Raw genomic sequence first — 22,869 nt, 5'->3', positions numbered from 1 at the left:
AAGTGAAGGGAGGGGAATGTTTGTGTACAGGGGAGGCCAGAGCTGTGTGTGTGGGGGGGGGCTGAGTGCATACAGGTGTGACAAGGGGCCTAAGTGCGTACAGGCGTGAGGGGGGCTCAGTGCGTACAGGTGTGAGGAAGGCTCAGTGCATACAGATGTGAGGAGGGGGCTGAGTGGGTACAGGTGTGAGGAGGGCTCAGTGCATACAGGTGTGAGGGGAGGCTCAGTGCATACAGATGTGAGGAGGGTGCTGAGTGGGTACAGGTGTGAGGAGGGCTCAGTGCATACAGGTGTAAGGGGAGGCTCACTGCATACAGATGTGAGGAGGGTGCTGAGTGGGTACAGGTGTGAGGGGAGGCTCAGTGCATACAGGTGTAAGGGGAGGCTCAGTGCATACAGATGTGAGGAGGGTGCCGAGTGGGTACAGGTGTGAGGAGGGCTCAGTGCATACAGATGTGAGGAGGGTGCTGAGTGGATACAGGTGTGAGGAGGGCTCAGTGCATACAGGTGTGAGGGGAGGCTCACTGCATACAGATGTGAGGAGGGTGCTGAGTGGGTACAGGTGTGAGGAGGGCTCAGTGCATACAGATGTGAGGGGAGGTTCAGTGCAAACAGGTGTGAGGGGAGGCTGAGTGCGTACAGGTGTGAGGAAGGCTCAGTGCATACAGGTGTGAGGGGAGGCTCAGTGCATACAGGTGTGAGGGGAGGCTCAGTGCATACAGGTGTGAGGAGGGCTCAGTGTATACAAGTGTGAGGGGAGGTTCAGTGCATACAGGTGTGAGGAGGGCTCAGTGTATACAGGTGTGAGGGGAGGCTCAGTGCATACAGGTGTGAGGGGGGCTCAGTGCATACAGGTGTGAGGGGAGGCTCAGTGCATACAGGTGTGAGGAGGGCTCAGTGTATACAAGTGTGAGGGGAGGTTCAGTGCATACAGGTGTGAGGAGGGCTCAGTGTATACAGGTGTGAGGGGAGGCTCAGTGCATACAGGTGTGAGGGGAGGCTCAGTGCATACAGGTGTGAGGGGAGGCTCAGTGCATACAGGTGTGCGGGGAGGCTCAGTGCATACAAGTGTGAGGGGAGGCTCAGTGCATACAAGTGTGAGGAGAGGCTCAGTGCATACAGGTGTGAGGGGAGGCTCAGTGCATACAGGTGTGAGGAGGGCTCAGTGCATACAGGTATGAGGGAGGCAGAGTGTGAGGGGGCGGGCTATGTACGTACAGGTGTTAGGGAGACCAAGTGTGTACACGTGGAAGAAGGGCTGAGTACGTATAGGTGTGAGGGGGCCTGAGTGTGTACAGGTGTGGGGGGGGGGCTAAGTGCGTACAGGTGCTGCAGTTGCCCATCTCTTTGCTGGATTGAGCTGTCTCTTTGCTGAAGGACTTGGTGGGATGGCCACTGGGCGGACCCTCTGAAATGTTGGTGGTGAGGCCCGAGGTGGCCCAGGCCTAAAGCTGTGTAAGGGGCCCAGATTGGGAGCATTCCCTCACGGGTGCCCCCATAGTACACAGCTTGCTAAGGGGGCACCCAGAGGAATAAGGAGTTGACAGCACTGGCAAAGAAAATATATCTGCACAGTGAAAATAAGTATAACATCTTTTTTTATTTTAGCAAAAAAATTGTTTACTCTTGGTTTACACTATGAATTGCACAAGAGTCGCACCACATTCCTGTGCTATTCACATATGATTCAGAATGGTGTGATTTTAGCCCGTTTGTTTTGAAGGGGCTCAAATTGCACCACATTGTAGTAGTGCATGCACCAATTTGGACTCAGACTCAGGCATAACTTTGAGAGGGGTGGCAATTTGAACCGCGGCTGCCTCCCCTGCCTCTATTTACCCAGCAAAATGACACCCACATTTTTCGTCCAGTAGTTGTGTGTCAGGATGACAACTGCCCCCTGGGCCGCTCTGCCTGTCCCTATACTACCCTAGCCTGTCTTTATAACCACGTCATTACTGGGCACTTTACCCCCGTCTTTCCCAGGCCAATTTTCAGCTTTAAAGCGGAGTCCCACCCGTTTTTTTTTTTTTATTAAGTCAGCAGCTACAAAAAGCATAGCTGCTGACTTTTAATAAACCGACACTTTGCTGTCCCATGGTCCAGCTATGTGGTCTCCCAGCGCCGTCATAGCAGCTGTGGGCACCTGGTCGTGACAGCTTATGTTTTCACGGGCAGGTGCGCACTGCGCATGTCGCGCTCTCCTATTGTCCAGCCGATTTTCCCAGAAGATTGCTGGCAGGGAGGGGCCACCTAGGGCGAGAGGAGGAGTCACCTAGGTGGCCAAAAAGAGGAAGCAGGAAGTGGGACAAGTGCTTAAAGGGGAAGTTCCACTTGTGGGTGAAATTCCGCTTTAAGAGCTGTCACATTTTGAATTACAATTGCGCGGCAATGCAAAGTTGTACCCATATGAAATGATTTAAATTTTTTCCACAAACAAGACTTTCTTTTGGTGGTATTTGATCACCACTCCAAAAAAAAAAAAAAAAAGACCTAACATTTGTAAAATAATTAAATAAAGGTTTTCTTTGTTTCTATTACAAAACTTTGTAAATAAGTATGTTTTCTCCTTCACTGATGAGGCTGCACTGAAGATGAGGCACTTATGTGCAGCACTGATGATGAGTCATATATGTGCAGCATCTATAGGCGGCACTGATAAGCAGGACTGATGGGCAGCACTGATCAGGGGGTACTGGCAGGCCGCAGGCATGATCGATGGGCAGAGAGTGCCATCCTAATGGGCACTGATTGGCACCTCTGGTGGGCTCACCAGGTGGTCAATGTGCTAATTATCAGTGAAGACCCCCCCCCCCCCTGTCAGGAGAGCAGCCAATGGGCTCTCCTCTACTCACACCTGCCAGTGGGAGTGGAAAAAAGGCAGATAAACAGCTCTTACTGTATACACTGTGATTGGACACCGCTGAGCACATGTGAGCCTACATCATAGGCTCTTTACCTAGATTAGAGATGCTGTGTGCCCGACTGTGCGCCAGCGGCTTATCTTGCTAGATGTCATATGACGCCCAGTCAGGATAATGAAACCACTTTTCGCCCATCATTTTGCTATATGGCGGGCGGGAAGTGGACATACTACCCTAGCCTACCCCTATTCTACTCTAGCTTGCCCCTATACTTCCCTAGCCCACCCCTTGAAATTGAGCATAATGTCATATAATTTTGCATATTGACAAGGTGCTGTTGCATGTAAATCTGACTTCCTGATACATTAATTTTTTATTTTTATTTTAATTATCATGATATAAAATAATGGATGCGGGGGCCTTTTGGCGGGCACAATTTTTTTTTTTTGGGGGGGGGGGGGGTCATCATTTCATTCTTGGACCCAGGCAGCACAATGTCTTGGGCCAGCCCTGGTGGAAGGCGGGGGTTGGCGGTTGTGTGAGGGGGCAGGTTTGTTTGGCGCCCACCACCCCCACATATTTACCACCAGCCGCCACTGTTTCTCATTGAGAAGCAACATTTACATTTTTGTGGGGTCCTGGTAGACTTTTTAAAAGGTGCCACAATTGAAAAAAATGGCAAAGAATTGCAGACCTGGAGAACCTTAGCTGCTTCTAAAAAATGTCTTTATGACATGTCCTTGCAAGTCATGTAAGAAACAAAACGGTTGATCAGTTGAAGTTTAGCAGCTCAGGCTTTGCAGATTCTTCCCAGAAGGTCAATCATGAAACAATTAGGATTTTTATTAGGCGTATCAGAAGTAGACAGCTCAGGTAGTAATGAGGTCAGCAGCTCCCACATCCAACCTGTTGCTGAACGTGCCGTGTCATTGTAATGTGGATGGATGGGGAGCTCAGTCAGCATAGAGGACAGCTCCGGTACACCATTTGACGGTCCTTAAGTCACACCACATAGACCAACCCCTGGGGCAGGGGGTAGGCAACCTGTGGCACTCCAGCTGTTGCAGAACTACAGTTGTAACTGCCAAACTGCCAACCCCATCATGCCTCTGGGAGTAATTGTAACTGACAACCTTGCAATGCCTCATGGGAAATGTAGTTCCATAACAGCTGAAGCACCAAAAGGTTGCCTACCCTTGCCCAGGGGGGTCACACCACATAGACCATCCCTGGGGTCACATCACACCATAGGTCATCTTCTGGGGTCACACCTAGACCATCACTGGGGTCACCCCACATAGACCTACCCTGCGGTCACATCACACCCATAGGCCATCCCTGGGGTCACACCATAGATCATCCCTGGGTTACACCACATATACCATCCCTGGGTCACACCCATAGACCATCCCTGGGGTCACATCACACCATAGACCATTCCTGGGTCACATCACACCATAGACCATTCCTGGGTCACATCACACCATAGACCATTCCTGGGTCACATCACACCATAAACCATCCCTGGGGTCGCACCACACCATAGACCATCCCTGGGGTCGCACCACACCATAGACCATCCCTGGGGTCGCACCACACCATAGACCATCCCTGGGGCCACACCACATAGACCATCCCTGGGGTCACAGCACATATACCATCCATCCCTGGGGTCACACCACATAGACCATCCCTGGGGTCACACCACATAGACCATCCCTGGGGTCACACCACATAGACCATCCCTGGGGTCACACCACATAGACCATCCCTGGGGTCACACCACATAGACCATCCCTGGGGTCACACCACATAGACCATCCCTGGGGCCACACCACATAGACCATCCCTGGGGCCACAGCACATAGACCATCCCTGGGGTCACAGCACATAGACCATCCATCCCTGGGGTCACAGCACATAGACCATCCATCCCTGGGGTCACACCACATAGACCATCCCTGGGGTCACACCACATAGACCATCCCTGGGGTCACACCACATAGACCAGGGATCCTCAAACTACGGCCCTCCAGCTGTTGTAGAACTACACATCCCATGAGGCATTGTAACACACTGACATTCACAGACATGACTAGGCATGATGGGAATTGTAGTTCCTGAACAACTGGAGGGCCGTAGTTTGAAGACCCATGACATAGACCATCCCTGGGTCACACCACTAACTGCAGCCGCAGCTAAAGTTTGGGATTTGTGGGATCAGTTTGATCATTCCGCCACCTAGTTTCGCAGGCATTCATTGCTGGGAGGGGGAGGAAGCTTGCAGCAGGCTGATCGAGAAGCAACAGGGGGGGATCGATGTCGTAGAGGTGTGCTCGGTGTGCGCTGACACAGGAGCGATCCATGGAGAATGGTGTGCATTAGGCACGGCGGCGTCACTGCTGCTGCTCTCTGCTACCTACCCCTTCCTTCTATAGGTGTGTGCTCCCCTCTTCTGCAGCCAGCCGCCGATCTCTGACAGTCACAGGAGAAGCTGACAGCACTCAGCATGGAGGGGCCGGAGGATCGGACTTCACAGGACCTCATCTCCCCGGCTGAAAGAGACAACGCCGGGCTGTCACCCTGTACAAGTAAGTGCAAGCTCTTCTGTTACCGGGAGAGAGACCCCCCTCCACCCCCACCTTCCACACTGCAGTGATCGCGGCTTGCCGGTGACAGGTGCACTGGGGGGGAGAAAGCCCAGCACTGCACGCAGCAATCTACCGCAATATACCCGACAATAGCTTCTCCCTTCTCATCACTCCCCATCATCATCACCTGCACTCTACTCCTAGTGCCCTTTCTAGCTGCTTTATCATCAAGGTTAATAGTACAAAGCATACGATCCTAGTGTGTTGGCTTTATGGATGTGTTCATTCATGCTGGCTAAAGTGTAGGTGGGCAGAATGGGGCTAGGAGATGACTAGGGGTCCACTTATAAATGTGTTTTCATGTAAGGTTCACACAACTTTCACAGGTGGGATTTAATGGGAAATTGAATGTTTCCTAGGTGAACAGAGATGTAAATCGACCCTATGCTATTGGCTCGTTTAGCTTTCCCAACCATAAGGATCCTTATTTTTAAACAAGTGAGTTATTTTCATCCCCAGTACATGTAAAACTGTCCTATGGCTGAAAATAAAGATCGATATCTATGTCGTATTGATCTTCTATCTATGCAGTGAATCCTAGGTGAAAGTTATGTGAACCTTGACTTAACAGAGGTATAAATGGACCCTATGCTATTGGCTCCTTTTAAAAGCTTCCCCAACCACAAGGAACCTTATTTTTAAGCAAGTGGGCTATGTTCATCCCTAATAAATGTAAAAACTGTCCTTTGGCTGAACATAAAGATCAATATCTATGTGGTATTGAACTTTATGAAGTGAAAGTTATGTGAACCTTGACTGAACAGAGATATAAATGGACCGCTAAGCTATGGGCTTGTTTAAAAGCTTTCCCAACCATAAGGATCCTTATTTATTTTTTTAACAAGGGAGTCATTTTTAACCCCAATAAATGTAAAAACTGTCCTATGGCTGAACATAAAAATATCATTATCTATTATCCTATGTGATGAACATGGGTATGCATTGACACCTATGCTATGGCTCATCTAAAAGATATCCCAAGGATAAGGATCCCTTTTTTTTTTTTTTAATGAGTTATTGTCATCCCTAATAAATGTAAAACTGTCATATGGCTGAAAAATAAAGATGTGGCATTGAACTTCTATTAAGCAAAAGCTTAGTCATGTGGACATTGACTGAACAGCAGTATAAATGGACTTCTATGCTATAGGCTTATCTAAAAGATATCCCAATATTAGGATCCTTTTTTTTTTTTAATTAGTTATTTTTATCCCTAATAAATGTAAAATTGTCTTATGGCTGGACATAAAGATCATTATCTTTGTGGCATTAAACTTCTATGAAGTGAATCCTAGGTGCAAGTTATGTGAACCTTGAGGCTATGTGAACCAGAGGCATAAATTAACCCCTATGATAGTCTCGTCTAAAAGCTATCCTAAGGATAAGGATCCTTATTTTCTATTTATTTTTAATTAGTTATAATATTCCCTAATAAATGTAAAACAGTCCTATGGCTGAAAATAAAGATCATTATCTATGTGGCATTGAACTTCTATCTAGTACATTTCTAGGTGAACCTTGACTGAACAGAGGTATAAATGAACCCCAATGCTATAGGCTTATCTAAAAGCTATCCTAAGAATAAGGATCCATATTTTTTTTTTTTATTGGCTATTTTCATCCCTAAAAATTGTAAAACTGTCATATGGCTGATGATAAGGATTGTTATTCTTGTGGCATTGAGCTTATGAGAAAAAAAAGTGAATTCTAGGTGAAAGTTGCATGAATCATAGCTAAAAGATATATAAATGGTCCCCTATGCTAAAGGCTCATTTAAAAGCTTTTCCAAGGATAAGGATCCATATTAATAAAATAATTAAAAAAATGAGTTATTTTCATCCCTAATAAATGAAAAACAATCAAATGGCGGAAAATAAAGATCATCATCCTTGTGGCATTGTGCTTATATGGAAAACAAAGTGAATCATAGGTGAAAGTTCTGTCAGACTTAGCTGATAGGATGTATAAATTGTCCCCTATTCTATCCCAAGGATAAGGATCCTTCTTTTTAAAATGTGAGTTACTCTTATCTCCAATAAACAAACATTAGTCCTATGGCTGGCAACAATAAGCATTATCCTTGTGGAATATGAGAATATACATGAATCCTAGGTGAAAGTTGTGTGAAACTTAGATGTAAAAAAGGTCCTCTGCTATAGGCTCATGCGAAGGTATCCCAAGGATAGCAAACTTTATTTTTTTTAAAGTGACAGTTATTTTCATCTCCAGTAAAACAAAACACTTATGCGACTGAAGATAAAGATCATTATTCCTGCGTCATTAAGGCCTATATGTAGCAAACAATTAATCCTAGGTGAAAGGTATGTGAATATTGGCTGAAAAGATGTATAATCGGCCCCCTTTACAAAAGTGGTATTTTTTTTTTTTTTTTTTAAGTCCAATAAATGTAAAACATTAGTCATATGGCTGAAAATTAAGATCATCATGCTTGTGGTGTTGATCTTATATGAGAAAAAAGTGAAAGTGAAAAGATGTGTATATATGGACTCCTATGTTATGGGCTGATCGAATAGCTCCCACAAGGATAAGAACCGATTTTTAAAAATGTGACAGTTATTTTCATTTTCGCTGAATGTAAAATAGTAATTTGGCTGGAAATAAAAATCATCACCCTTGTGGGTAGGACCAAATGACTGAATGCATAGAGTTATTCTATAATTGACAGTTCAGTGTTTCACCCTAGTGTCTGATTTTAATGCTACAAAGTTGCTGTACTTACACAGACTTTCAGTATTATTCTATCACAAGCGTTTTTCTACATCCTCAAGAGCTGGGGAATTTTAACACTGCAGTAGCCAAAACATGAAGATCCTACATCCAGACAGTATATTTTATAATGCAATTTTTTGGGGGGATTTTTATATAGCACGTTGATCTCGAAAATAAATTCCAATGCATTGTAATCAGATTTATGATGACTATTTTTAGAACCGTGTTCTTTCCTTGGGGATCAACCCATCCAGGAATAAGAACTTTTCACAGCTCATGAGTTTTTCTTTTTTTTTATCTTTTAGAATTATGTCTGTATGTAGTTATTATTATTTAAAGTACTTAGATATTGTCGTCAATTTACGCAGCGCTTTACATATAAATTGTACATTCACATCGGTCCCTACCCTCTAGTCCCTAACTCACATTCATACACTAGGGCCAATTTAGACAGAAGCCAATTAACCTAGCAGCATGTCTTTGGAGTTGACAATAATTACCCCCATTAATGCTGTACATCCCCCGGATTCTGTTCTGTCCTTATCTAGATCACATAGAATGGTGAACTTTAAAAACTAGTCTGTGTGTTCCTATGTTTTGTCTTTTTTTATGGCTGTTGATTAGATATAGTGGAATCATGCGATTCCTGGGGACCTATTTAACAAGTAGGATTTTACAGGACGCAGCCTCGTTATATGCAAGATAGTGTAGGAAGTAATCCAATAAACCTTTACATTAGGTTACCACATTCCAGATGCTCAGCATAATGGAGCTTCTGTGCCGTAGAGCTTAGGATATGTTCTGAACACCTCATTTGTCACAGCTCTGAGCACAGTTGATTTCTGTGACCTTTTCTAACCTGATTAGTAATGTAACCCTGAACACAGACATGGGGATTCAAAGTGAAGACATTACTGCTTTTTTTTCCTAGCTGGTGCTGACAACACTATAAGCAGTCCTTAAATTACCAGCCTTGTTGGATGTTTGCTGCCTGTAGTTTTTAGACCAGCCTGCGTCTGACGAAATAAAAATAATTATTTTGTTTCCTAACCAGTTTATCTTTGCACATTTTTGTTTTAATTTTGGTCTCTGTCTCATCTTCTCCGCATCCAACATGCTTTGGCAACAAGACACAGGCACCAAGCCACTGGGTCTAGCGCTTTTATACTACACGCAACTTGTCTGGAGGTGTTGTGGGATTACCATCTGGAATGAGATATTTTGTGCTTTGGGGTATTTTGCTGCTCTGTTCAGTAAGTCACCTCTCTCTAATGTATATGCAAGGTGCTGATTTAATTTGCCGCCTCCAGGTATAGTCAGCTGGTGACTACACTGGATCTAAACCTAATATTGTTCCTATGATGTTCAGCATGAAAACTCTAACTCTATACAAAAAAAAAAACAGTCTGCAGTGTGATTTTGTCTTAGAAGGGGAAAAAATGATCATGAATTTGTAGCTCAATTTATTTCTAGTCGTCATGGTAAGTGGCAGGGTTAAATCACTTTTAAGCAGTGCTTCCTAAAGTGTGGAGCTAGCGGCATATATTCTCAATGCAAAAACCAGCAGCCCAAGGCTTGGGAAGGCATTCCAGAATACTAGGCATACTGTAGGATTATATGTGGTCATTTGTTTTACAGCTACCTGTGACCCTATCCATTGGTTCATATGCTTTATGTTGGGTTTCAGCACCAAGAACCCAGTCAAAAAATAAAGCAAACCCCATGCTGCTCCTGATCCCAATCCTTCCTTTCACAAAAGCCCAAAATGTATTATTACAGTCAACATGTAACCTCCCCTGGTAGTTTGCACCAAACGTAACCATTACATTTAACACTCAATAAATTGATCTTCTTTTTTTTTTTTTTATGTTTTACATGTATTTTATGTGGTTTGCTTTTGTCCCTATATTTTTTTTTCATTACATGCTGAACTACAATGAAATTATGTGAATAAAGCCAGAACTTTTCCCTATAACTTTACGCTTACATTTGAGGCTGATAAAAAATATTTAATACAGTTATGTAGTCCTGAAAAATATTATGGGCAGAACAGTGGCTATGTGGTTAGCACTTCCATCTGGCAGCATTAGGGTCATCGATTTGAATCCCAACCACGGCACTACCTGCATGGAATTTGCATGTTCGCTCTGTGCCTTCCTGGGTTTCCTCTGGGTACTCTGGTTTTCTCTCTTACTCCAAAGACATGCCGGTAGGTTAATTGGCTCCTGTCTAAATTGGCCCCAGTATATGTACACAATATTGCCATAAGGGACGCCCCTCCAAATCATTTGATTCAGGTGTTTTAATTGTCTCCATGCCCACAGGTATATAAATCGGGCACCAAGGCATGCAGACTGCTTCTACAAACATTTGTGAAAGAATGGGTCGCTCTCAGGAGCTCTGTGATTTCAAGCGTGGTACCGTGATAGGTTGCCACCTCTACAATAAGTCCATCTGTGACATTTCCTTGCTACTAAATATTCCACAGTCAACTGTTAGTGGTATTATAATAAAGTGGAAGCAACTAGCAACAACAGCAACTTAGCCACAAAGTTGTGGGCCACGTAAAATGATAGAGAGGGGTCAGCACATGCTGCAGCTCACAGTGTGCAGAAGTAGCCAACTGTCTGCAGGGTCAATAGCTACAGATCTCCAAACTTTGTGTGGCCTTCAGATTATCACAACAAGAGTGTGTAGAGAGCTTCATGGAATGGGTTTCCATGGCTGAGCAGCTGCATCCAAGCCATACATCACCAAGTGCAATGTAAAGCTTAGGATGCAGTGATGTAAAGTTCACCACCACCAGACTCTAGAGTGAGTGAGTAACTTGTATAGTGCTACAAATGCAAACTAAATAACCTCAAGGCGCTTTTTGCCTCCAGTGTCATCCTGATCCTTCAGAAGAGGTGGGTCTTAAGTTTTTCCCTGAATTCCCGATGGTTTTCTACCATGCGGATGTTCGTGGGTAGAGCGTTCCATAGCCATGGTCCTTGGACTGCAAATCTTCATTCTCCCTTAGATTTGTAGCGGGATTTGGGGATGTGGAGGAGGTTTTGGTTAGTTGATCGAAGGGCACGATTCGGGTTGTAGTGTTTTATTTTCTCGTATTTGTGAGTGAGGCAGAGGGTCTTGAATGTGACCCGATCCTTTACGGCTAGCCAATGAAGGGTCCCCAGGGACCGAGTGATTGATTCCCAGGGTTTTTTTCCCCATTACCAGTCTGGCTGCTGTGTTCTGGACGACTTGTAGAGGAGAAATCTGGTATTTGGGTAGTCTTAGGTAGAGGGAGTTTGCATAGTCGAGTCGAGAATTGATGATTGTTCCAACTACTACTGCTGTGTCCTCTTTTGGGATGAAGGGGATGAGTCTACGCAGCAGGCGGAGAAGATGGTTAGATACGCTGACTACTGATCCAATTTGTGCATCCTTAGTCATGTCTGCGTCAAAGACGGCTCGGAGGCTTTTGACTTTGGTGCTTGGGGTGATGGTTTGTCCAAGGATGGTGGGTGGTGTCCATGTAGTCCTAGAGTTAGTCTTTCGGTTTGCGTGGAGAAAGAGAAGATCTGTTTTGGATCCATTAAGTTTGAGGGAGCTCTCCGCCATCCAATTATCGATCAATGTGAGGCATTTTTCTAGTCAGTGATATTGGTCTTTTTTGTTGGTGATGCGGAAGTAAAGTCGAGTGTTAGCGTAGAAGTGGTAGAGCAGGTCCTGTTTGCTGATGATTTTAAGGAGTGGGCGGAGGTAGATGTTGAGGAGCACGAGCGACAGGGGTGATCCTTGAGGGACTCCGCATGTGATGGTGCGTGCTTCCGAAGTGAAGGCTCCTAGTTTTACTGTCTGGAATCGGTTTTCTAGGAAGGATGCGAACCAGGGTAGATCAGAGTCTGCGACTCCGGCTACTTCTTTGAGACGGGTGAGCAGAGTTTTGTGGTCTACTGTGTCGAAAGCTGAACTGAGGTCCAGCTGCACCAGGAGACACAATTCTCTGTCATCAGTTGCTTCAAGGGCATCATCCCATATTTTGAGATGTTTCCGTTGCCGTTTCTGTCCCGTGGCCTGGGCGGAAACCCGATTGTAGTGGGTCCAGGAGATTGTGGGTGTCCAAATGGAGTTGTACTACTGCTTTATCAATGATCTTGAAAATGGTGTTAAATCTTGTTACCGGTCTGTGGTAGTTTGGGGTCATGGTTGGGTTTCTTTAGGAGGGGTTGGATTATGCCTTGCTTGAGGGAAATCGGAACAATACCTTATTTGAGCGATTGATTTATGAGGTGTGTTATGGTGGGGGCCAAGATGTCGGTACATTCTTTCAGGAGTTTTGTAGAAATAATGTCATTTGGCGATGTACTGTCTCAGAGTCTTCTTATGATGCTTTTGGTGGTGTCGATGGTTATGGGGCCAGAGTAAATTTTGTTGATTGTAGAATATTTAAATTGATTTTTTTTCTTCTTGCTTTGTCCGAGTGAGGTTGGTTGTTTTTTTCTGCTGAATTATTTCATAAATGTTTTCGATTTTGTCAATAAAAAAGTCAGTTCATTGCAAAATTCTTGTTTCACTTGCTGGAGGCTCTAGGCAGGTGGGGTTCATAGTCTGAGCGACTAGTTTGAAAAGTTTGCGGCACCGGTTAAGCGCTTTTCAGATGGTGTTAGAGAAGTGTTCTTTTTTTGCTTTGAAGATTGCTTTGTGGCATTTCTTGGTGAGTACTTTGTAGTTTGTGTGGTTTTCCTTTGTTGAGTTTCTTCTCCAGGCTCCTTCAGCTCTTCTTGCTTCACTAATGTAAGAGCGTCATTGAACCAGGCCGAATTATTTTTGCGGATGTGTGCTCTGCATCTCGGAGTGACTGTGTCTGCTGTCTGTAGTAATGCTTTGTTAAGGGAGTTGAGTGTTTCTTCCATTGAGTGGTTTTGATTTAGCTTTGCTATTTTGTTTGATAGTGTAGTTTTGAAGAGTTCCGAGTGTAGTTTCTTCTGAGATCTTGTCCAGTGTGTTGTTATTGAGTATGTCGGTTTTTGGAAGATGGTGTTGGTGGTTATTTTAAATTTGATAGCGTGGTGGTCCGTCCATGGTAAAGGTGTGTTGTCCAGTGTGTTGATGTCCATATTTTGTTTGAAAATGAGGTCAAGAGTGTGACCCGAAACATGTGTGGGAGTATATCAGTTGCTGCAGCCCTAGTTGGTGGATGCAGGCGGTAGCGATGGGGTCCTGGGTGTAGTTAGCCCAGAGGTTGAAGTCCCCGAGTAGCAGGAGGTTTTTGGTTTTCAAGGTGTATGTCGAAAGGAATTTGGTGAAAGGTGCGAGGAGGTGAGTCTTTGGTCTTGGTGGTCTGTAGCATAGCAGTATGTGGATGGTGTCCTGGGGTGTTGTTTGAAGTAACAGAGTGAGTGTTTCCATGAAAGGCAATGAGTTCTGTAGAGTTGGTTTGATGAGAGAGAGGTGGGATTTGTAGATCACTGCTAGGCCTCCTCCTCTTTGCCCGATTCTATGCTCGGTTAAGATGCAGTAGTTCTCAGGCACTAATTCTGCTATGATGGTGTTACAATCAGGTGTTAGCCAACTTTCAGTGATAAAGAGGCAATTTGTATTGGGTGATGAAATTGTGAATTTCCTGTCTGTGCTTGAATGCAGATCTGGTGTTGATCACGGTGCATGATAGATGTTGTAGTTGAAGTGGTGCCGTCCAGTTTTTGGTGGTCGCTTGTCGATTGCTTCTTAGAAGTTATTCTTTTCATAGTATTTTTTTGGATGGAGTTTGGTAGTGTTGAGGCAGTATTCATTAGGCTGCGGAGGGTGTCAGATGAGTATTTAATGTTGAACATGGTGGGAAAATGCTGATGGTGATGGGATGATGCGATGATGATGAGATGAGATGGTGATGGCGATGATGATGCTGATGGCGCTGACGATGATGACGATGAGAAATGATATGCGATGATGCTGATGTGTGCTGATGATTGAAGTTGGTGTTGATGTTGATGAAGCTGATGTGTCCATGATGGGATAAAAATGAAGATGATGGAGATGATGATGATGATTGAAGATGATGCCGATAATAGGAAGATGGTGACAATGATGATGAAATGGTGATTATGATGAAGATGATGATACCCAATCTCATCTAGAGCAGTGGAGACATGTTTTCTGGAGTGACCAATCATGCTTCTCTGTCTGGCAATCCAATGGACGTGTCTGGTTTTGGCAGTTGCCATGAGAATGATATTTGCTTGACTGCATTATGCAAAGTGTAAAGTTTGGTGGAGTGGGGATTATGGGGTTGGGTTGTTTTCCAGTGGAGGGTACTCTTAAGACATCAGCATACCAAGACATTTTGGACAATTTCATGCTCCCAACTTTGTGGGAACAGTTTGGGGAGATGGCCCCTTCCTGACATGACTGTGTACCAGTGCTCAAAGCAAGGTCCATAAAGATATGGATGAGTAAGTTTGGGGTGGAGGAACATGACTGGCTTGTACAGAGTCCTGACCTCAACCCGATAGAATGTTTTGGGATGAATTAGAGCGGAGAATGTGAGCCAGGCCTTCTTGTCCAACATCAGTACCTGACCTCACAAATGCGCTTCTGGAAGAATGGTCAAACATTTTCATAGACACTCTCCTAAACCTTGTGGACAGCCTTTCCAGAAGAGTTAAAGCTGTTATAGGTGCAAAGGGTGGGCCAACTCCATATTGGACTTTGATGCCATTAAAGTTCATGTGCGTGTAAAGTCAGGTGTCTCAATACTTTTGGCAATATTGTGTATGCATGCTTGTAAGTTAGGGCCCTTAGATTGTAAGATCCTTGAGGAAAGGAGTAGATGTGCAATATACGTATCAGTACATGTAATACATAAAATTAAATATTATTACTAGAACTAAATACCTGAGTTTGTCATATCAGCAAACAAATGCGCATCAACACTAATGCTAGAAAAGGGAAGTCAGCATTTTCAACCAATCAAACCTATGTTGCCTTGCACAGTCCTTTGTTTGAACATGCTTACAGGGGGTGAGGGCAGAGTGATGATATCACCAGTGTGAAGTGTCTGTTTCACAGTCCATTCAAAGTAAGTACAGGTTGATGACCATGCAGCACTTCTTAAAAAGATACTGCTGCTTGCCAACTTAGTGTTTTCAGGTAGCCCTCCCACAAAGGCTTTTCTATTTACAAAGGCAAAGGTAGGAGTTCTCAGTGATCAGCTCTTCTTGTTTCTAGGCACCAGGCTCCAAATGATGCTGTCAGTGTAATTTGGTGATCAGAAGCAGGAATAGGTAGGATAAATGTCTGATAATGTAAAACTTCTGAAATGCTCCTTTGAGGCTAGAAGTTGGCTAACTCCTTGATTGGCATTGTAACAAAGTGCATTAAATCACAACCACAGTGTAGTGTTGCCAAGCAATAAGCCGACCATGCATATATAATGAGCAAATATGTCTCATTATCATATATAATTATAAACAACATAAAACAAGTATTTCAAACAATTATCATATATTGCTAAAGTCTATTTATATTAAGGTAATTTATCTTCCTCCTCTACTTCCTCCAGCAGGGAGCATGGAATTTCCTCCTTGTTTCCTATTCCCTGCAGCATTCTCTAGTGATCCAAGGGCTGCTTGATAATGCCTATATAGGGGTGCCCACTGCCCAGATGACACTGGACATTGTTCAACCTGAAAAAGATCCAGGGTGATGGATTGCATAGCGATTTTTCTGAGAGGTGACTGTGCCCGAGAAGTTGTGTGTATTGCAGCTGCGTCTTTGGATTTAATGGAGCCAGTCAATGGGTGTTTAAGCGTATCTGAAATTGGGGTTTAACAGCAGTAAAGAAAATCGGGTTACTGAAATGGCCATGGAGTGTTTAAGGGGTAAACCAACTTTGTATTCAGAGGTATGTATTTTGTTGCATAGTTACATTGGTCCAGGGTTTCACTGATTGGATGAGGTGGAGAGGTGGGGTGGTGATGCCACAATCTCCACCTTGTCCAATCAAAGAACACCTTGCATTCATTTGAGATCAACGCAAGATGTGTTGTGAATGGTGCCCATGCTGAGTGAGTGATTCCATGTGGTCACTGTGTAACGGAGCAGCCACTCTGCAATAAAATTCACCAGCTTTACTGCATGGAATGCATTTTCTTATAACAACAAGTGTAGATCCCTGAATTTTGGCTTCATAGCAGTCTTTTGCAACTCTCTGTACAGCAGAGGTAAGACTAGAAAGAAGCAGCACAAGGAGCTAACAAAAAAAGCATGCTGATAGGAGGAGAGAGCAGTGATAGATAAGCTCATTATTCTGCTAGTTTTCCTTCTGGTTTATATAAACAAAAATTAAGAGCATTTGTATGAGCTTTTTGCAGATGGTAGACCACCTCCGGACAAAAAAGAATTGTACAGTAATACGTTGGATAACAAGCATAATTTGTTCCAGAAGCATGCTTGTAATCCAAAGCACTTGTATATCAAAGTGAGTTTCCCCATAAGAAATAATGGAATCTCACATGATTCGTTCCACAACCACTGCTGGTGTATGCAGTACTGTATGTGGCCAGAGGTGCGGGGCTCTGGTGTATGCAGTTCTGTATGTGGCCAGAGGTGTGGGGGCGCTGGTGTATGCAGTTCTGTATGTGGCCAGAGGTGTGGGGGTGCTGGTGTATGCAGTACTGTATGTGGCCAGAGGTGTGGGGGTGCTGGTGTATGCAGTACTGTATGTGCCCAGAGGTGTGGGGGCGCTGGTGTATGCAGTTCTGTATGTGGCCAGAGGTGTGGGGCGCTGGTGTATGCAGTACTGTATGTGGCCAGAGGTGTGGGGGTGCTGGTGTATGCAGTACTGTATGTGGCCAGAGATGTGGGGGCGCTGGTGTATGCAGTACTGTATGTGGCCAGAGGTGTGGGGGCACTGGTGTATGCAGTACTGTATGTGGCCAGAGGTGTGGGGGCACTGGTGTATGCAGTACTGTATGTGGCCAGAGGTGTGGGGGCGCTGGTGTATGCAGTACTGTGTGTGGCCAGAGGTGTGGGGGTGCTGGTGTATGCAGTATCGTATGTGGCCAGAGGTGCGGGGGGCACTGGTGTATGCAGTACTGTATGTGGCCAGAGGTGTGGGGGTGCTGGTGTATGCAGTACTGTATGTGGCCAGAGGTGCAGGGGGGCACTGGTGTATGCAGTACTGTATGTGGCCAGAGGTGCGGGGGGCACTGGTGTATGCAGTACTGTATGTGGCCAGAGGTGCGGGGGCTCTGGTGTATGCAGTACTGTATGTGGCCAGAGGTGCGGGGGCGCTGGTGTATGCAGTACTGTATGTGGCCAGAGGTGAGGGGCTCTGGTGTATGCAGTTCTGTATGTGGCCAGAGGTGTGGGGGCGCTGGTGTATGCAGTTCTGTATGTGGCCAGAGGTGTGGGGGCGCTGGTGTATGCAGTACTGTATGTGGCCAGAGGTGTGGGGGTGCTGGTGTATGCAGTATCGTATGTGGCCAGAGGTGCGGGGGGCACTGGTGTATGCAGTACTGTATGTGGCCAGAGGTGTGGGGGTGCTGGTGTATGCAGTACTGTATGTGGCCAGAGGTGTGGGGGTGCTGGTGTATGCAGTACTGTATGTGGCCAGAGGTGCGGGGGGCACTGGTGTATGCAGTACTGTATGTGGCCAGAGGTGCAGGGGGGCACTGGTGTATGCAGTACTGTATGTGGCCAGAGGTGCGGGGGGCACTGGTGTATGCAGTACTGTATGTGGCCAGAGGTGCGGGGGCTCTGGTGTATGCAGTACTGTATGTGGCCAGAGGTGCGGGGGCGCTGGTGTATGCAGTACTGTATGTGGCCAGAGGTGAGGGGGTGCTGGTGGCTCCCAGCAATTCCTGGAGACACTCAGACACCCAGGAACTGTTGACACTTTTGGGTGCTCCGACGCACGGTACGCCCGCCCCACCCAGCTGGGAGTGTCTCTGAGTTCTCCACGAAGCGCAAAGCTTGGAGCCACATACAGAACTGCATACACCAGCGCCCCCAGACCTCTGGCCACATGCAGTACTGCATACACCAACGGCTTTACTACATGGATTGTAGCGTTTGCATATGAAGTCAACATTTAAAAAAAAAAAATGTTGCTCGTCTTTCAAAATGCTTGTATACCACATTACTCGTAATCCAAGGTATTACTGTACAAATAATACATTCAGTTTCTAAATCATCATGATGTGGTATAGAGAACATCAATGAAAATGTTAGTCATTGTATGGGCTAAAACTATTATTTTATTTTTTAATGCATTAATCATTAGGTGGAAAAAAATATGTAAATGAAAGACTCTAGTCTCTAAACTTCTTGGAGAGCATACAGTTAAACAGTAAACTGGGATTTTACAATCTCAGGAAATAAAGAAAAAACAATGCCTCATGAGAAATGATTGGAGCCGGAGGCAGGCTTCTTTACCCTTGGATCCCTGCTCTGAGCACTAGATACATGCCAAAGCACTTTGTACTTGTCCATTTTCTTTGGCTGCTGAGAAAGCAGATTGAGTGTATGTAATAGAAAGCATTGTTGTGTGTTGGTTGTTTTTTTTTTTTTTCAATATAGCTAGAAATTGTTAAACATTTGCATAGAATATGCCTAGCTTTCATTTTATAGCCTTACAAGCACAATGACAATGACTAAATCCCATGAAAGTACAATTGAGGAGTTTGGCCTGCAAAGCACCCCCCCCCCCCCAACCACCAAGGAAGAAAAAGTGTACAGATCCAATTGACTCAATACAATTGTTGTGCTTGTCACACATCACATTGCACTGGCCCAAGTGTAGCATTCTGAATGTGTTTTTCGATACTTCAACTCTTCTTCCCCAGTTTCCCTTTTAAAATAACATTGACTGCAGTGGTGGTGCATCCATAAGGGTGCATGGGTGCCGCCCCTCTCTCCTGCAGCTCCCTCTATCACCAATAGATAGATTCATGCATTGCATGAATCTATCCATGGCCGCCGGTGACACCCCCTATTCAGGCGCCCTGTCCCCTTTTCGGGCACCGGAATTACAGAGGCGGGGGGGTGTTTTGGAAGCACCTGATTAGAGCAATAGGCTCTAATGGGCATAAAAAAAGGTAAATAGCGAGCGCCATGCTTGGTGCTCGCAGTTCACCCAGCTGTGTTAAAAAAGCAAATTCACTTTCCTAACACTGAACCACCTCTCCGCCAATCAGGTGCTTGGGCCTGTTACCCGTCACCTGATAGGCATCCGATCACAGCGCCTGTTGTTTCAGCCAATCAGGCGTCCAATCATAGGAGAGGACGGGAGTAGAGGAAGACGGGAGAAGACATGGAGGAGCATGGAGGATAGCGCTCGCCGCCTGCCGCCATCACCCGCTGCCCCACCCTGGAATGTTTGGCTTTAAAGTTCAATTTCCCACTTCTCTGGCTTTTTTAAACTGCAATTGGTGTCAGTGTACAAATAGTCAATGGGTTTGTTATCTCTCATGTGGATGCACTGAGCAGGCTAGACACTGAGCCACGGGGAGCAGAAAAGAACTATCAAAAGACCTGCATAATAAGGCAACGGAACTTTATAAAGATAGAAAAGGATATAAAAAGATATCAAAAGCCTTGAAAATGTCAGTCAGTACTGTTCAATCACTTATTAAGAAGTGGAATATTCTAGGATCTCTTGATATCAATCCAAGGTCAGGTAAAGCAAGAAAGCTTGGTCTACCAAGGAATTGTTCAGGATACAAAGAAAAACCCATAGGTAACCTCAGGAGAAGTAAAAACTGCTCTGGAAAAAGACAGCATGGTTGTTTTTAAGGAGCACAATACAATGATAGATGAACAAAAATTAGCTGCATGGTCAAGTCACCAGAAAAAAAGCCTTTACTGTGCCCATGCCACAAAAAAAGCCTGGTTACAATATGCCCAACAACACCCTGACATACCTCATCAGTGTTTTTTGGGACATTGGCACAAAAAATGCTTCTTTATGGCAACTTGACCATGCAGCTCAGTTTTTTTGGCATGATCAGTCATATTTTCAAAAATTGTATGATTTCCTTCCCAGGTATGTAGACTTTTGAACACAACTGTAAGTAGCAGTACCAAAATGCCACATACCTGCCCAACAGATGTAGTTTTTCCTTCAGATACCTTTTGTGTTTGAGACCTCAACAGAAGATCCCTTTCACACTAGGGTGTTCTTTTGCTGTGCTTTTCCAGGGCGACAAAAGCGCATTAAAACTAGTGCCCCTTAAATCCTACAGTAGGTGAACCCGATTTTGTGTCAATCTCGCTCTCTTTCTCAGCGAGATTGAGCACCTACGAGCCCCATCGCGGGAGCCAGCGCCGAGCTGGCTTGCCGCGATGGATACAGAGCCGTCATAGAAGCGACGGGAGATCCGACTTGGATTCCCGCCAATTCTACACGTGTGCGGCGTTTGTTATGAATCCTGAAGGGGAAGTCCCCGCCGGATTTTAAATAAAAATCCGGCATGGGTCCCCCCTCAGGAGCATACCGGGCCCTTAGGTCTGTTATGGGTTGTAAGGAGAGCCCCCCTACGCCGGAAAAAACGGCGTAGGGGGTCCCCCTACAATCCATACCAGACCCGTATCCAAAGCACGCTACCCGGCCAGCCAGGAAGGGAGTGGGGACGAGCGAGCGCCCCCCCCCCCCTCCTGAGCCGTACCAGGCTGCATGCCCTCAACATGGGGGGGTTGGGTGCTCTGGGGCAGGGGGGCGCACTGCGGCCCCCCCCACCTCAGAGCACCCTGTCCCCATGTTGATGAGGACAGGGCCCCTTCCCGACAACCCTGGCCGTTGGTTGTCGGGGTATGCGGGCGGGAGGCTTATCGGAATCTGGGAGCCCCCTTTAATAAGGGGGCCCCCAGATACCGGCCCCCCACCCTAAGTGAATGAGTATGGGGTACATCGTACCCCTACCCATTCACCTGCAAGAAAAGTGGTAAAAACACAAATAAACCACACAGTGTATTAAAATATTTTATTTTTCTGCTCCGGAGGCCGCCCCCTGTCTTCTTTATTAGCTCTTTTACCAGGGGGGGCTTCTTCTTTGACGTCTTCGGGTGGGTGGGGGCCGCCGTCTGGTTCTCTTCCACCGCCGGGGGGGGGGTGGCTTTTAAAAAAGCCCCCACCCCCCCGGCGGGTTTCCTCCGGCGTCTTCGGCGGGGCTCTTCTTCTTCCGCTATCCCGACGGGTCTTCTCAACTCTCCGGGGTTCTCCTTCTGTCTTCGCCGCTCTCCGTTGTTGACTCGGCGCACCCCGGTTCTTCGTCTCGCTGTCCGGTGTCTTCTTCCGTGATGTACGTCTTCTCCTTCCGTGCTGTGATGAGTTCTTCTTCCGTGCTGTGACGTCATGTTCTTCACTTCTCTCCTTCTCCCGATGTTGCCACGCCGGTCCTCCTCGCTGAAATGACGGATGCGCGCCTTGCATCGGACCTATATAGGCCTCACAGTCCCATCATGCTCTGTACCTACCCATGTGATACCTACCACGTGGGTAGGTATCACATGGGTAGGTACAGAGCATGATGGGACTGTGAGGCCTATATAGGTCCGATGCAAGGCGCGCATCCGTCATTTCAGCGAGGAGGACCGGCGTGGCAACATCGGGAGAAGGAGAGAAGTGAAGAACATGACGTCACAGCACGGAAGAAGAACTCATCACAGCACGGAAGGAGAAGACGTACATCACGGAAGAAGACACCGGACAGCGAGACGAAGAACCGGGGTGCGCCGAGTCAACAACGGAGAGCGGCGAAGACAGAAGGAGAACCCCGGAGAGTTGAGAAGACCCGTCGGGATAGCGGAAGAAGAAGAGCCCCGCCGAAGACGCCGGAGGAAACCCGCCGGGGGGGTGGGGGCTTTTTTAAAAGCCACCCCCCCCTGGCGGTGGAAGAGAACCAGACGGCGGCCCCCACCCACCCGAAGACGTCAAAGAAGAAGCCCCCCCTGGTAAAAGAGCTAATAAAGAAGACAGGGGGCGGCCTCCGGAGCAGAAAAATAAAATATTTTAATACACTGTGTGGTTTATTTGTGTTTTTACCACTTTTCTTGCAGGTGAATGGGTAGGGGTACGATGTACCCCATACTCATTCACTTAGGGTGGGGGGCCGGTATCTGGGGGCCCCCTTATTAAAGGGGGCTCCCAGATTCCGATAAGCCTCCCGCCCGCATACCCCGACAACCAACGGCCAGGGTTGTCGGGAAGGGGCCCTGTCCTCATCAACATGGGGACAGGGTGCTCTGAGGTGGGGGGGGCCGCAGTGCGCCCCCCTGCCCCAGAGCACCCAACCCCCCCATGTTGAGGGCATGCAGCCTGGTACGGCTCAGGAGGGGGGGGGGCGCTCGCTCGTCCCCACTCCCTTCCTGGCTGGCCGGGTAGCGTGCTTTGGATACGGGTCTGGTATGGATTGTAGGGGGACCCCCTACGCCGTTTTTTTCGGCGTAGGGGGGCTCTCCTTACAACCCATAACAGACCTAAGGGCCCGGTATGCTCCTGAGGGGGGGACCCATGCCGGATTTTTATTTAAAATCCGGCGGGGACTTCCCCCTCAGGATTCATAACAAACGCCGCACACGTGTAGAATTGGCGGGAATCCAAGTCGGATCTCCCGTCGCTTCTATGACGCGCTTGCTGG

General features: G+C 46.4%; 1 protein-coding gene across 3 annotated transcripts in view; it reads left to right on the top strand.

Moving 5' to 3' along the window:
* The first annotated feature begins 5,102 nt into the window (after positions 1-5,102).
* INPP4B (inositol polyphosphate-4-phosphatase type II B) overlaps positions 5,103-22,869 on the top strand; it is an 877,589-nt gene continuing 859,822 nt past the window's right edge. Inside the window, exon 1 of one of the 3 annotated variants that reach the window (XM_040331408.1) lies at positions 5,103-5,455. In XM_040331408.1, the coding sequence (XP_040187342.1) occupies positions 5,374-5,455 (82 nt within the window). In that variant the 5' untranslated portion in view covers positions 5,103-5,373. The remainder of the gene's footprint in view (positions 5,456-22,869) is intronic. The other 2 variants (XM_040331402.1, XM_040331418.1) reach the window with 2 other exon arrangements.

Source organism: Rana temporaria, chromosome 1 (genome assembly GCF_905171775.1).
Source record: "Rana temporaria chromosome 1, aRanTem1.1, whole genome shotgun sequence".
Taxonomy (NCBI): Eukaryota; Metazoa; Chordata; class Amphibia; order Anura; family Ranidae; genus Rana; species Rana temporaria.
The sequence above is the reverse complement of the archived record's forward strand: the minus strand, read 5'-3'. Positions and strand labels throughout refer to the sequence as shown.